Source organism: Carcharhinus amblyrhynchos, chromosome 2 (assembly GCF_965287045.1).
Source record: "Carcharhinus amblyrhynchos chromosome 2, sCarAmb.v2.hapA, whole genome shotgun sequence".
In the NCBI taxonomy this organism is placed as follows: domain Eukaryota; kingdom Metazoa; phylum Chordata; class Chondrichthyes; order Carcharhiniformes; family Carcharhinidae; genus Carcharhinus; species Carcharhinus amblyrhynchos.
The window spans coordinates 87,975,212-87,991,903 of record NC_137325.1 but is presented as its reverse complement, the minus strand read 5'-3'; the positions used below and the strand labels follow the sequence as shown (position 1 = coordinate 87,991,903).

Below are 16,692 nucleotides of genomic sequence, written 5' to 3'. Positions count from 1 at the left end.
CAACATAGAAACCTGATAGTACAGAAAGAGGCCATTCAGCCCATCGAGTCTGCACTGACAACAATCCCATCCAGATTCTATCCCTGTAACCCTACATATTTACCCCACTAATCCCTCTAACCTATGCATCCCTGGACTCTAAGTGGCAACTTAACATGGTCAATCAACCTAACCCGCACACTGTTAGACTGTGGGAGGAAACCGGAGCACCTGGAGGAAATCCACACAGACACGGGGAGAATGTGCAAACTCCACACAGACAGTGACCCTAGCCGAGAATCAAACCCAGGTCCCTGGAGCTGTGTGAGGTAATAGTGTGCCACCATGCCTCCCCAAAATATTATAATATGAGCACCCCCCACAATAAAACGCCATCCCCACATGTTCTTCACTATTGGTAAGGTTTAAGTAGTTCTGACTTAACCTAACACCACTCTTGCATTTGTATCTTCTTAACTTTTGATAACACTGAGTTCCTTTTAGACCAAGTGTGTATATGTTTTCCTGAGGCCTGCAAAATTAATTGCAGCGCCAACACTATTTCTTGTGGAACCAGTGGTGAGGATACCATCTGCAGCAAAGGTAAACAGCTGAATGCATCCACATTTGATATTTGTATCCCTGGTTGATGTTGGAATGAATAATTGTATGCTACTGAGCTCATCACTGTACCCTTAGATTATAAAGCACTATGAGATGTATGGTGGATTGTAATTAGCATTATACACAGTAAATCCCTGTTTTATGTAATTCTGCACCAACATCTGTGTGTTAATAGGGCTTCTATTTACATTTAGCATTTGGAGTTTTACTTTAACATTTCATGCTGGCTCTAATATAAGGTCACGTGACTGATTCAGTGTCATTTTGGAGCAGCCTTTGACCCATGGGCTGCTGCTGATCTTTTTCTGTGACTTTCCCTGTTGTCAACCCTGACGGTCGCTGCTGACCTTCCCTCCTGCTGACCCAAATGGTCACCGCTGATGACCCCAGCGACTGTCAATTCTCCCTCATGCCAATATTCCTGGCCACTGCCAAATGTTCCTCTCGCCAATCCAAATTTTCACCAGTTCTCCAGCTTATGACTTGTATCTTCCCACTCAGCTTGTAAACCCTCACAAACAGTAAGGACTCAGGAAAGGGAAGCAACAAATGGGAGAGGCAGTGAGAGGAAGGTTCGTCATGAGGAAGGGTCAGTGAGAGGGCGGTTCCAAGTGAGGAAGGGTCAGTGAGAGGGAGGATCCATGAGGAAGGGTCGGGGAGAGGAAGGATCCATCTGAAGGTCAGTGAGAGGGGGGTTCAATGTGAGGAAGGGTCAGTAAGAGGGAGAATCTGTGTGAGGAAGGGTCAGTGAGAGGGAAGATCATTGTGAGGAAGGCTGAGTGCGGGGGTGTTCAGTGTGAGGAAGAATCAGTGAGAGGGGTGGTTCAATGTGAAGAAGGGTCAGTGGGAGGGAGGTTCAATATGAGGAAGGGTCTGTGAGAGGGAGGATCTGTGTGAGGAAGTTAGTGAGACAGAAGATCATTGTGAGGAAGACTCAGTGAGGGGGGGTTCAGTGCGAAAAACAGTCAGTGAGAGGGAAGTTCAGTTTGAGGAAAGGTCAGTGAGAGAGCGGTTCAGTGTGGGGAAGGGTCAGTGAGATGGAGGTTCAGTTTGAGGAAGGATCAGTGGGAGGGAGGTTCAATATGAGAAAGGGTCAGTGAAAGGGAGGTTCAGCGAGCACAATCTGTGGAGGCTGGGAGGTTTGGGGAATCAGAGAGACAACACGCTGCAGGGTCAAGGAATGGAAGAGGTGATGAGCTGGAGAGGTACGAGTTAGAGAGTCAGCAAGTGGGAGAGGAGGCAAACTGAAGCTAAGTAGCATATTTATTCTGTTCTTTTTAATCTATTGTATTTGAAAAAGTTATTTAAGTCGGTAGGAATTTAGCAATGTGAAATCTCTGGAATTCTCTGCCCGTTGAAGTGGTGGAGGCTACCTCGCTAAATATATTTAAGACGTGGGTAGATAGGTTTTTGGTAGGCAAGGGGATTAAGGGTTATGGGGAGAAAGCGGGAAAGTGGAACTGAGCCACTTCAGATCAGCCATGAGCTTGTTGAATGGCGGGGCAGGCTCGAAGGGCTAGATGGCCTACTCCTGCTCCTATTTCTTATGTTCTTATGTTCTTAAATATTTCAACTTACAGGGTATAATGTTTTCATGTTGTTTTCTGATGAATAAAGTCCTACAGAGCCTATCTGCAACTTTTACATTGGTTATAATGGGAAAATCCAATTTGTTTAATGTTGTTTCATTTTTCAGCATAATTACAATGTTAAGCAAAGACATACTATAAATGCAAGTGTCTTTTTCTTTTTCACAAGCAAACATTTGGCAAAGAAAATGCCTCCTAACAGACATTACAAAGTTCTTTGTGAGTTATGAATTATTTCTGAGAAAGTATTGTTATGTAGGCAAACCCCAAGCCTAATAGAATTTTAAAACAAACTACTATGGGCAAAATTTTACTGCCGCTTTGTGGCAGGCAAATGCCATAAAATTAGGCATAAAGCAACTAGAGCAAATGGTGCCTATTTTCTAGACTGGCATGATTTTACGACATCCGGATTTCCAGCATGATCAGCCTCTGGCTGATTGATTTATTTTAATTTATGTGTTTGTTCATTTCCATGTGTTTAGCAAGCTCAGCGCTCAATCATCTGGGCTCACTTGTCTTTATGACGTCATTGGGAGAATTTCTCTCCGGTAAGGAAAACATCTGCTCCTCATGAGCGGGGAACAGTCGTGTTGGTCTCGCCAGTGGAACCAGAGGCCACTGAAACCCTCCAGGGATGCCAAGTGCAAGGCAGGGGAGCCCCTTGGCACCTGGACAATGCCAGTCTGGCACCTGGGCAGTGCACATGTGCAGTATCAGTCTGCACATACGCAATACGTCCCTCCCTCTACAGGCTGTCTGGTGAGTTATGCCCTGCCCACAGCCGCTCTGTCCAGAAACAGACTAGTCCAAATTACAGAGACAGAGTGCATAAGATTGGGTGTGAAAACTCGCCCAAAAAACAGATCTGGAACTCTCCCCATTTTTAGACTAGCTGGACACTTAGAAAAAATCTCATAAAATTCCATCCTATTAGTGTTGACTTTGGACAAAATACACAAGAAAATTGCATGCAAGATATTTTACTCTCAATATGGCTCTGTTTTAATATAAGCAGCAAACTGGCAGGCACTTGCAACTTCAGCATGAAAGCCAAATGTCACACTGGATGTGGTGTTGAATGAGTGGTGAACCAATATGTCAGATCTCCACTCCATTTTCTGGTTGGTTATTCCCAGACTATTACTGTTCACAAAATGTAAACCTATGTCTGAAAGAGAAGCAATAAAGCTAATCGTGCAGCAATTGTGAAATTCTTACTCAATCCGCAGCAAATAAGATGAAGGTTTTATGGACATAATTTTCTTAAGACTTCAAACAATTACAAACGCTCATAATAATTAAAATGTAATACTCTTGAGTCCCTCTGTGTTTAAGGATTGCACACAAGAACCTCCAAATCAAACTGCAGAAAAGGTCATACATAAGTGGAGGTTCTGTTTTTTTCAATGTAGGTTATACTTCCCCAAGGAAATATGCCCTATTTACGTAAAGGCAGAGAATGAAAGTGCAAAATTTCAAAGGTTAAGCCTTTGGGTACCAGAATGTATGCAGTGAAGTTTAGTTGCCAAGGCTGCATAATTGATCAATTTGTGATACTTGTACATTTCCCCCTGTTTGCACTGTCAGGACCATCTTGCCTGTCCATGCAATGGATTAAAGAAATATCTCAGCTATCAAATTACTGAATCTGCCATAGTTCACCAAATTGCCTCTCATCAGCAGGCTTGCCAACTTGCAGCCAATTTAAACAAAACAGAAGCTCTGATAAGTCAAGAACTAGTCATTAAATAGATCCAAAATCTCGCTGAGTTAAACTGTAGATTCCAAGACCACCTCATGAGCTCTGTGGTAAGCAGCACATTGGATAATTAATTTCATCAGCCATTGACCACAGAATGGACAATCACCAGATACCTCTGAACACTGGATCCACCAGTTGATGTTTTGGAGCTTCAACAGCAACCTCCTGACTCTGGGCAATCCAATAAAGTAAGGCTCTGAACCCTGAATAAGTACATGTTTACATCAGCAGGAAAGACCGTCCAGCAGTATGGTTCAAAATTTTTTCATCAACCAACTTGATGGCAAAGACTTTTGGGCATTGTGGAAGGTCAGCGACCTTGGTGTATTTGATGCGTCACTATCAATATTATTCATTATCAATACTTAATCCAGATCCTCATGTAAGAGGTTTTAGTAAACAGACAGACCGTACATAAAACTCACTTCTCTTACAATGTCCTGAGCAAAATGTTTATACAGGCAAGAATCTTCACTTTAATGACTGTTTTTCATTTTTGAAACAATCATAGGCTTAACCCCTGGCAAAGAGCTACAAATCATGATAAAGAACTATTGGGAGCCTTGTGCATAACAATGTTTTTTGGGATAAATATCATTTACATCTGCCACCATACCATTAGCTAAGCAATCTATTTTGCAATCTGCTTTCTCTCAGCAAAAATAATGCAGTGGCATAGTGGTAATCAACTTGTAATCCAGAGGATCAGGCTAAAGCTCGAGGGACATAGCTTTAAATCCCATCATGGCAGCAAGTGAAATATAAATTCAATTAATAAATCTGGAATTAACAGCCAGTCTAATGGTGACCAGAAAACCTTTGTTTCTTGTCATTAAAAATCCATCTGGTTCCTCAGTGTCCTTTAGAGAAGGAAATTTGCCATCATTGCCTGGTCTGGCCTACATGCAAGTCCAGACCCACAGCAAGGTGATCAAACCATTATGAAGTCTAAGAAATGAAACCAGACAAACCACAAAGCATCAGGCCTAAGCACTGGAAATGACAACGGCACACCCACCCCTAGTGACCTTGCAAAATCCTCCTTACTAACATCTGGCGGCATAAACCAAAACAAGGAGAGCTATCTTACAGATTAGTCAAGCAACAACCTGACACAGTCATACTCATGAAATCAAAACCTACAGAAAATGTTTCAGGCACCCCCATCGCCAGCTGTGAGGTGACTATGGCACAGTGGTATGCAGTCAGGAGGGAATTGCCCTTGGAATCCTTAGTGCCAACAATGGATCCCAAAGATTTTCATGGCATCAGATCGAAAATGGTCAAGAAAACCTTCTGCTAGTTACCACCTACCATCCTCCCTAAGCTGATGAATCAGTACTCCTCCATGTTGCACACCACTTGGGGGAAGCAGTGAAGATAGCAAAAGCATAGAATTTACTCGAAGTGGGGGCCTAAATGTCCATCACAAAGGTTGGCTCAGAAGCAACACTGCTGACTGAGCTGGTTGGGTCCTAAAGGATGTCATTACTAGACTGAATCTGCAGCAGCTGGTGAGGAAAAAAACCTACTGAACATTATCCTCACAAATCCATCTGTTGCAGATGCATCTGTCCATAACACTATTAGTCAGAGTGACCACCGCTTAGTCTTTGTGGATTCAAAATCCCATCTTCACGTCATCTTCTCTGGCACTACCACCATGCTACATGGTGATTTCAAACTGATCTAAGAACATAAGAACATAAGAAATAGGAGCAGGAGTAGGCCATCTAGCCCTTCGAGCCTGCCCTGCCATTCAATAAGATCATGGCTGATCTGTTGTGGCAGGTATTTGGTGTTAGAGGGGCAGGTGTGTGGGTCGAGGGAGGGGATGCTCTTGTGGAGAGGGACCTTGTGCAGCAGTGACCCAGACTATTTTTGTGCAGTAAGAAGTCTCACAACACCAGGTTAAAATCCAGTAGGTTTATTTGGTAGCATATTTTTGCACAGCCCAAAAGAATCCTCTACCTCCTCTTGGCCCCCACAAAAATCATTCAACGTGTTTTTTGTTGGACCACCAACCAATGCTGGATGGAGATTGCATTGTTATTACAATAGAGACTGGAAATTGTATTTAGGATTTTCAAGTCTCTATTGCACACTGGGCAGCACATTAACCAATCTATTTATTGGTGGGGCTGATTTCTTCTCTGTTCAGAAAGTTATTAACAAGATAAAAGTCACTGCTCTTGAAAGCACTTTGTGATATGTGATAAACTTTGAGTGATTCTTTAGTATGTCACATAAGTTAATACTTTCTTTCCATCCTTAAAGCAACACATAAAAGGTGCAGAAGTAACAAACCCATAAAAGGTGGTTTGTGTAAAATAAAATTTAAGTGATTGAACTGCAGAAGAAATTATCGAAAGAAAATGATAAACAGAAGTTGAAAGAATTGAAAACTTACCATGAGATCATTTCAAACTTATCAAGAAGGATTTAGTAAAGGCACACTGCATATTTAAGGGAAATATTGTTAAGGAAGTAGTAGTACACAAAAAAAGTGCAGAAATCTTGACAAATCAATGCTTGAAGTATGTGGTATTCATGTGCTTTAAGTTCCACACAATGTCATATATTTTAATCAGGGACAATGCAAATGTACCCATTTTGTACCTCTTGTACTTATATAGCATTTGGTTTAGTGGGAATAGGATTGTGGGACCGAAGGTGGCTTTCATGGACAAGACAACATAAGAACATAAGAACATAAGAAATAGGAGCAGGAGTAGGCCAACTAGCCCTTCGAGCCTGCCCTGCCATTCAATAAGATCATGGCTGATCTGTCGTGGCTCAGTTCCACATTCCCGCCCTCTCCCCATAACCCTTAATCCCCTCTCTTATCAAAAACCCATCAACCCGCGTCTTAAAAATATTTAGCGAGGTAGCCTCCACCACTTCAACGGGCAGAGAATTCCAGAGATTCACCACTCTTTGCGTGAAGAAGTTCCTCCTCAACTCCGTTCTAAACCGCCCCCCCTTTATCTTGAGGCTGTGCCCCCTAGTCCTACTATCCTTTCTGAGCGGGAAGAGTCTTTCCATCTCTATCCTATCCATCCCATTCATCATCTTATATGTCTCAATGAGATCTCCCCTCATTCTTCTAAACTCTAACGAGTACAAGCCTAATTTATTCAGCCTCTCCTCATAGCTCAACCCCCTCAACTCCGGCATCATCCTAGTAAACCTCCTCTGCACTCCCTCCAAGGCCAAAATATCCTTGCGTAAGTACGGCGCCCAAAACTGCACACAGTACTCCAGCTGCGGCCTCACCAATGCCCTATACAGCTGCAGCAAGACCTCCCTACTTTTATATTCAATCCCCTTCGCTATGAAGGCCAGCATCCCATTTGTCTTCCTGACCACCTGCTGCACCTGCAAGCTGGGTTTTTGCGACTCATGCACAAGGACCCCGCGGTCCCTCTGCACCTTAGAACTGGATATCCATGAGGTGCTGTGAGACATCAAAATTGTATAACCACAATCTGTAACTTCATGGCCCTACATATCCCCCAATCTACCATTATCATCAAGCCAAGGATTTAACCCTGGTTAAATGAAGAATGAAAGAGGGAACTCCAAGAGCAACACCAGCCATACCTAAAAATGAGGTGTCAGCCTAATGAAATTACAACACAGGACTTCTTGTATGCCAAACAGCATAAACAGCAAATAATAGGCAGAGCTAAGTGATTCCACAACCGACAAATCAGACCTCAGCTCTGCAATCCTGCCATATACAGACAACATGAATGGTGGTGGACAATTAAACAACTGCCGGGGGAGCAGACTACAGAAATATCCCATTTTCAATGTTTACAGAGTCCCACACATCAGTGCAAAAAATAAGGTTGAAGCATTTGCAGTCTTCAGCTAGAAGTGCCATATGGATGATCCATCTCAGCCTTCGTCTGAGGTTTCAGCACCACAGATACTAGTCTTCTGCTAATTCGATTCAGTCCATATGATATCAAGATTGGCTGAAGGCGTTAGATATTGCAAAGGTTATGAACCCAAACAAATTCTGCAATAATACTGAAGACTTGTGCTCCAGAACTTGCTACACCCATAGCTAAATGGTCCAGTACAACTACAATAATTGCATCTAGCCAGCAGTGGAAAATTGCCCAGGTATGTCCTGTCCACAAAAAACAGGATAAATCTAATTCAGCTAATTACTGCCACATCAGTCTACACTCAATCATTATCAAAGTGATGGAAAGTGTTGTCAACAATGCTACCAACTGGCAGTTACTCATCAATAACCTGCTTACTGATGCCCAGATTGGATTCTACTAGGGCCACTCAGCTCCTGACCTCAATACAGCCTTGGTCCAAACATGAACTCAAGAGATGAGGTGAGAGAGATTGCCCTTGATATCGAGGCAGTATTTGGCTGAGTGGCGTCAAGGAGCTCTAGCAAAACTAAAGTCATTGGGAATCAGGGGCAACACTGTGCACTGGTTGGAGTCATATCTTGCACAATGGAAGGTGGTTGTGGTTGTTGGATATCAATTATCTCAGTACCTGGACATCATTGTCAACTGTTTCAAAAATGATCTTTCTGACCATCATATTTTAGAAGTGGGGATGTTCATGGATGATTTCATAATGCTCAGCACCAATCATGGTTCCTCAGATACTGAAGCAGTCCGTGTTCATATGCAGCAAGACCTGGGCAGTATACTAGCTTGGTGACATAAATGGCAAGTAAAATTGGCACCACGCAAATGCCAAGAACAAACCTCAGCCTTCCCCAGAGGTCCCCAGCTTCCCAAATGCCAGCCTTCAACCAATTTGATTCACTCCATTTGATATCAAGAAACAGCTGAAGACACTAAATATTGCAAAGACTGTAAGCCCTGACAACATTCCAGCAATAGCACTGAAGACATGTGCTCCAGAACCTGATCTGGCCCAAGGCAGGCTGTTTAAGTACAGCTAAATCATTAACATGTAACTGGCAATGAGGAAAATTGCTCAGGTATGTGCTGTACAAAGAAAGCAGGACAAATCCAATCCTGCAATTACTGTCTCATCAGACTACTCTCAATCAACAGTAAAATGATGGAAAGGGTCATCAACAGTGCTATAAAGAAGCACTGGCTTAGCAATAACTTGCTTATGGACACTTAGTTTGGGTTCCATCAGGACAACTCAGCTCCTGACCTTATTACAGCCTTGGTTCAGATATAGACAAAGTAACTAAAATCCAGAGATGAAGTGAGAATGACTGCCCTTGATATCAAGGCCACATTTGACTGAATGTGGCATCACAGAATCTTTGCAAGTCTGGAGTCAATGGGAATCAGGAGCAAAACTCTCCACTTGTTGGAGTTATATCTTCTACAAAGGAAGATAGTTGTGGTTGTTAAAGGTCAACCATCTCAGTATGAGGACATTATTGCAGGAGTTCTTCAGGGTAATATTGTAAACCCAATCATCTTCATCTGTTTCTTTGACTTTACCTTAGAAGTTAGAAGTGGGGATGTTCATGGATGATTACACAATGTTCAGTTCCATTCAGTTTGTGTCCATATGCAGCAAAACCTGGATAATATTAAGGCTTGAGATGACAAGTAGCTAATAAAATTGGTGCCAAAGATAATTTTCAAAAAGATGGAACCTAATTATCTCAACTTGACATTCAAAAGCATTACCTTTGCTGAATCTCCCATTATCAACATCTTAGGGTTAACACTGACCAGATATTGAACTAGATCAGACATATAAAAACAATATCTGTAAGAGAAGGTTAGAGGTTGGGGACTCTGCGGTGAATAACTCTGCTCCTGACTCCCCACATTTTGTATGCTATTTACAGGCACAAATCAGGAATATGATGGAATGCTCTCCACTTGCCTGTATGAGTGCAGCTCCAGAAATACTTAAGAAGCTCAACACCATCCAAGACAAAGCAGCCTGCCGGATTGATACCCCATCCACTACTACAAAGAGCCACTCCCTCCAACACCGATACTCCATGGCAGTAGTGTGTATCCATAAGATGCACTGCAGCAACTCTCCAAGGCTTCTTCAACACCACTTTCCAAACCCATGACCCCTATCACCTAGAAGACCAGAGCAGCAGATACATGGGAACACCACCACCTGGAAGTTCCCGCCCAAGTCACACATCATCCTGACTTGGAACTACACTGCTGTTCCTTCATTGTCGTTTGCTCAAAATTTAACAACACTGTGGGCATTCCTACAACAGATGGTCTGCAGTAGTTCAAGAAAACAGCACACCACCAACCTCTCAAAAGCAATTAGAAATGAGCAGTAAATGCTGGCCTAATCAATGATGTGCACATCCGATGAATGAACAACATAAAGTGGTTCATTAGTATATGTATCACATACACTGCTTTATCTTTCAAAATGAGCACAGATAGATCCCTGTTACAGCAGCACCTTATTTGGTCAATATATTGCTCTCTCCATATCTCATAGATTTCTTCACAGGTTTACCAATGGCCCACATTTTAACAGATCAATAATAGGTTATACTGAAATCATAACCAGGAACAAGAAGTTGAGTAGGTAGTGAGGTATGATGGCTGAAAGCAACATAGAAGAGATATGTTTTAAAGATTCTCTTAAGTGGGCTCAAGCAAATGTCTTGCTTGGGCCTGACTTGACAGATGGATATCTATCAACTTCAGCTTCAACTTGTTTCCAGCTTTGGTCACAGCAATAAGAATATCATTGACCAAATCATTCATAGTTAATTCTATTTGACTAGCACTGATACAGTCCAGACTTCCTTGCCAGAGATATGCTTCTTGTGACTATGCTCGTTGGGATGATTACGCATAAAGCAGAGGCCATCAACCATTCCAATTTGATACTCATGCCACATTTGACCAGAATCTCATCCAAGACAATTAAATCTACTTTTGTGATGAAGGAAGTAAATGGCCATTCATATGAAGCTTGCCAGTAATGGCAGATAATGCAACAGGGAAGAAAATTATGCACTATTTCTACATAATTGTACATCAATTACTGTGTAGCTCTGAACCCAATACTAATGCAAGAGGCAGTTATACTTGATAGTTCCTACCCTAAGTATTCAGAGAAGATCCTAGAGGGGGCAATAAAAGATACAAAGCTTAACCATAAGTATCATATCCCTCTCAACTATGATGCTTAACAACTGATAGGTTAAGTGATACTGTGCAACCAACACCTGCAAATTCAATTTTGTCCCCTCATTCAAATCCTGGTTGTGCTGTAAATTGGAATCATATCCGGGTATGCATTTGTTAACTGCTTCAGTCTTAAGCCAGAAAAAAAAATCACTTTGCTGTAACAGGAGGATTAACATAATCAAATGAGGCACAATCCAATTCTTTTTGATAATGTGTACAATAACACACAATAAACTAACAACTATTGAAATACAAGTAACGATTGTAGCAAAGGTGGTGTTATATTAAAACATTTAATCATATGTAATTTACAAAGCATGAAAACTAAACAATTTTTACTGACCAAAAGGTTTCTGTTTTCATTAAGCATGTTTTATTTATTCTTAGTTTCAGGAGGTAAATTGACAATCGTTGTTTGTTCATTTGATTCTATGGCATTTCTTTATGTTTATTGCTGCACATTAATGTGCTAAAATAGGGCAATGATAGGCACATGACATTTTTTGTTCCACATGAAGCAAACAGAGTCATCATCCAAGATTCATCATGATCAGATGACTTCCCCTGGAAAGCACATGTTGGGATGCTGACTGGAAATAGATTGTAGTAGCTATAATGTGCCCCATAATTGATTCACCTCCTAGCAGTTGTGGTCAAAGTTCACATATCAGCAGTGGCTACACGCTAAAGGCAACACCAATACCACAGTTTGAGACAGCCCTGACAGGCAACACTTCGGGAAAATGAAGAAGAAATAAAACATTAATAAAGATTTTAAATGAAAGAAGTGAAGAAGTAAAGAAGAACAAAAGTGACATATTACAGGATGAAAAAAGAGTTATGATTGAAAGGATAAAAGGCAAAACAGAAGATCAAGCCAACAGCATTTTTCTTACCACAAATTCCTCCAATTGTTTATATTTCTTTTCCCGAAATTCACAGTAATTCTTCATTTCCTTGCACTCGGGGCAGCACCGGCTGGTATCCACTCGAATACAGCGAGGATGCAGACTAGGACACTCAGGTTTGACACAAAGTGGACCATCTTCAGTACAGACACATGGGCAGGCAGCTGGACCTGGTGTGAATTCCTCTCCAATTTCATACACAAAACCATTCTCGTCCACACAACCTTTGCCCCTGTAATCTGGGTATGAATATTCAGAGGTGGAGGCAGCACCAGTGACCGTGGGCAGTAACTCAGGCCCATTGGTGGTGTCTTTCTGGGACTGGGAAACAGAATTGGGAAAGGAGAGGATGGCAAAAAGTAGGCACCAGGTGAAGAGAGGTGAGTAGACAATCCCAGGGGCCATGACAGGGATTTGTTAAGAGCATTCCTCACCGCCACAGCTTCTCCAACTAGGACAAAAAAAATAGAGTCACTTACAGTCCCAGCATGTATGTCTTAAAGGAGCATTGTCATCTGATAAAGCACCTGGAAACACATTTATGTCCACAATGGCTTCATGAGTGTCACACTCCCTATTTGTTTCCAAAGTTTTAAGATGCATAATTAAAAATAGTAAATTAGACAGATCACTGTTCATAGTATAACAGATTTAAACTTGTCTCTGAATTAAAATGAACTGAAATGGAAGAATTTCCTCTGAATGTGGAACAAGCTTTTTTCGCTGGTTCCAGGAAAATGATGTAGCAATGCTCCTTTGACAATTAGACGTGTTGCGATCTTTCTTTTCAATAACACTTACAAATAATTTGAAATCAGCTTAACGTGCGCGGGGGTTGATGATTTGATGGCGACATGTGTTTGAACACGGGTGTCTGACAAGTCAGAGTCGCGCGTCAAACTCACTCGAATTATTTTTTTTCGGTTCAAGCCAGGCGCGAAGTCTTGAAATTAGACTTAACTGAGTTTAAAAGCTGAATTTAAAAAAAGAAAAACAAACGACAAAATCCCTCAGTCAGTTACTTTCTGTCAACTTCGGCAACTAGGCACTGCGCTTTAAACTTCGCAAGGAGAGCAGAGGGAAGTCGAGGCCACACAAGGGAAGCACAGTGGAAGGAAAGCTGTCCACCCGCCCTGCTTAATGCCTTTTAAAAGCTGCACCGATGGCAGGACGTCGGTCACATTTGACACGCACTTTTTAGCATCAGGTGAAGCAGAACAGAAGACAAATATGTCATGCCCCAATTGTTGCAGCATCCACGCAACGGGGTGGTCGATTTTACTGAAGGTCTGAATAGGCAGGATTTAAAGAAAGGATGGGGCGGGAGGAGGGGGAGTGGATCCAGTCGGAAAATGCAGCGACTGGTGCCACTGATTGCACCCGGATCGCCAGGCGCGCGGCTGACTCCAGCCAGCTGCAGCCCAGCGGGCAAACACCACACACACCGGGGGAACCCAGCAAGTTCCCGGGCCCTGGTGGGGGGGGGGGGGGAGGAACAAAAATCCCCCACACCGGCCAGATCCTGGTATTGCAATCTTCTTATTAATATTCTTATTGTTTGACGTGCCCTGCTTGCAAAGGATAAGATCGCTGCTGCGAAACGGCGATCGCACGTATTGCAGCTGTTGCTGCTGTTGTTGTTACAAACACAATCCAGACAGGACACAGTCAAAACAGGCAGGCACCACAAACTTCACATCAAATCAACAATACAGTCCCGTTCCCCCCCCCCCCCAACCCAATAATATTTAGCAATGCTTCTCACACCTTTTTTTTAAAAGTCTCTGACAACAAGTAATAAAAGTCAGAATTAGTTACCTGTTATATTCTTAAGTCATTTCGTTTTAAGAAAAAGAGACAATGGTGACAGACGGGTCACTATAATTGAGGGGGAAAAAAAACCCCGAGTGTTTTCGGTACCTGAAGAGTCGCCGCTATTTGAAGGGGCTTTGGTTGAGCGAGGGAGAAGGACGGGGGCGGGGGGGGGCACAAACTGACAGCTGCCGACGCGGGGAACGTGTTAGCCTGGCCGAACCCGCTCAGGATGTGGCCGCTGGAGCCTCACATTAAAGAGGATGAACACCGCTGACCCGAATTAATGTAACTCCGAAATGAATTCCGAGCCACAGCAACAAGCAGCTGCGGCAAAGAGAGATGGTCCACGGGGAAATGTGTGGTGTGTGTGTGTGTGTGTGCACGCTTCTCCGTCTACCCCATCACTGCCGCGACCTGAAAACACCTCACGCTCTGAATGGACCCACAACCACGAGCAAACTCAGAGAGAAAAAAATATATATACCAGGCTTTGTTTACCCAGATTCTGCCCGCTTCCCAAACAAATGAGTTTTTTAGGCAAGGAATGTCCCCGGCTCAGTCACTAATAATGCCAAGTTATCAAAATGTTGTAAAGGTGTGCACTTTTGGCTCCTTCCCAGGAACAGCTGCTTAAATAGAACGTGCTACATTTAAAAGGAAAGAAGTTAAAAGTCACCGAAATGCAAAGAATTTGAATCGAAATGCAAACCTGGTGAACGGAAGGGAAAAGTTGAAGAGAGAGGGAGAGGTTTGTGACACTGGATTGATGGGATCAAAACGTTTCTTCACTCCAGTTCGATCGGGCTAGGATCGTTCCCGTTATTTTGAGATGTCCAGTTGGAATCTGCACTTTGATTATTGAGAAGACAGAAGGTTCGACTGTGCACTCCCAGCTCCTCCTGAGGATTGGATAAAGGTGACCGGGAAGAGTGCAAAGTACTTCACTGAAGCATGTTTCCGAATCCGACCGAATCACTTTGTTTTTGCTTTGCAGCTGGTTTTACATTAATTATCAGAAGGTACCAAAAGAGAACAATTCAAAAAAACAAACTCCATGGTAATATTTCAACAATGGGTCTGGATCTTTTCCCCCGTGGGCACAATCTGCAAGTTAGTGTGAAAATCACACGATCCAGACAGTGTTCATTCTGCCAGTGCAAAGTTTCTTGCGAATCTTATTAAAATGGGCTGGAAAAAAATCTCCACAGCGCGCTGTAAATAATCGGATCCTAAGGAAAGCGCTGAAAACTCTCCTTATGTACGAAAATTAACTTGTCTAACCATCATTCATGCACATTAGGCACAGCATGTTTCACATTTCTGCAATTGGAAAAAATGTAATTTTTAAGGTGACTTATGCCATGCAAAAGCATTAAAAGAAACCGATAAGGTAGTATAGGTCTCAGTGAGCAGACACCTTTTTAAGGAAAGCTCAATTAATTGCAATAAAATCAATACAATTGCAGTTTCATGCTGTGCCTAAAATCTGGTTGTAATTTAGAGTCTCTGAGCAAGTACAATTGCAGGAGACGAGTGCCTAAGGCTTTGAGGCTGGGAACATTATTACAGCAGAGCTGTGTTTGGGCCGCAGGATCGCTGCGCATTCATTAAGGATCAAGGGGACTTATTCTACATAAACCCAAAAAAAAGCCTTCTTCTTCTAGGCTGCGTATTTGATTTGTGTCCCAATCCAAAAGCAAACTCACAGGAAATTCCACATGTTACTATTTGTAAGTACCCATTGGCATTAACTTATTTAGAACCCCTTACTGGACAGCTTGGGTCGACCAAAGGGTTTTTTTGTGCCTTGTCCCAGCTTAATTGTAATGCAATGTTCTTGAAATAGCTGATTCTTTGAACCCTTGTTGAGCAAGTAATAAAGGTAATTTTCAAATCCTTTTTCTAATATCTGGAACACTCGCTGAGGTAAAAGCTAGGGGAGAAATGACAATTATTGCTGTTAGTTGTGCAGAGGTAGGGTTACCCTGACCCTGCACATCTAACAGGATCCAGTGATGAAAATAGGTATTACATATCTGGTTTTAACTACACATGTGTGCAATATATATTTTAAATATAATATTTTAGGTCATCCTTACTGACATCTGGGGCTTTTGCCAAAATTGGAAGAGCTATCCATTAGACTAGTCAGGAAACAGCCCGATGTAGTCATACTCCTATAATCATAACTTACAGGTGGTCTCAGACACCACCATCACCATTCCCGGGTGTGCTCTGTCCCACAGGCAGGACAGACCCATCAAAGGTGACAGCGGCGCAATGATATACAGTCAGGAGAGAGTTGAGCTGGGAGTCCTCAACATTGACCCCAAACCCCATGAAGTTTCATGGCACAGGTCAAAAATGAGCAAGGAAACCTCCTCCTGATTATCATCCCTCCCTCAGCTGATGAATCAGTACTCCTCCATGTTGAACAACACTTGGAGGAAGCACTGAGGATGGCAAAAGCATAGAATTTACTCTGGATGGGGAACTTCAATGTCTATCACCTAGAGTGGGTTTGTAGTGCCACTGTTGGCCGAGTGCTGAAGAATATATCTGTCAAACAGGGCCTGAGGCAGGTTGTGAGGGAATCAATGATACGGAAACCCTTACCAGATCTTGCCTCACCAATCTACCTGCCTCTGATGCAAATATCCATGACAGTATTGGCAGAAGTGACCACCACACAGTCCTTGTGAAGATCTTCACTGTGTGGTTACTCCTACCAATACTTCATGGACATTTGCAACTTCACAATGAGAATATCTTCCATCTTTATGTGGCACTACCAATGTATTCAAGAGATAACTTCAAAACAGATCTAGCGAATCAAACCTGAGCATCCATGA

At 42.5% G+C, this 16,692-nt stretch overlaps 1 protein-coding gene across 2 annotated transcripts in view; it reads right to left on the bottom strand.

The window, feature by feature from the left end:
- The window catches only part of vwc2 (von Willebrand factor C domain containing 2), a 152,807-nt gene extending 137,962 nt beyond the window's left edge, over positions 1–14,845 (bottom strand). Inside the window, exons 1-2 of one of the 2 annotated variants that reach the window (XM_080216854.1) lie at positions 14,550–14,845; positions 12,014–12,476 (exon numbers count right to left, since the gene is read on the bottom strand). In XM_080216854.1, coding sequence (XP_080072980.1) covers positions 12,014–12,430 — 417 coding nt within the window. In that variant the 5' untranslated portion in view covers positions 12,431–12,476; positions 14,550–14,845. Of the gene's footprint in view, positions 1–12,013; positions 12,477–13,843; positions 13,946–14,549 lie in introns of those variants that run through there. The other variant, XM_080216862.1, reaches the window with a different exon arrangement.
- Positions 14,846–16,692: the final 1,847 nt, after the last annotated feature.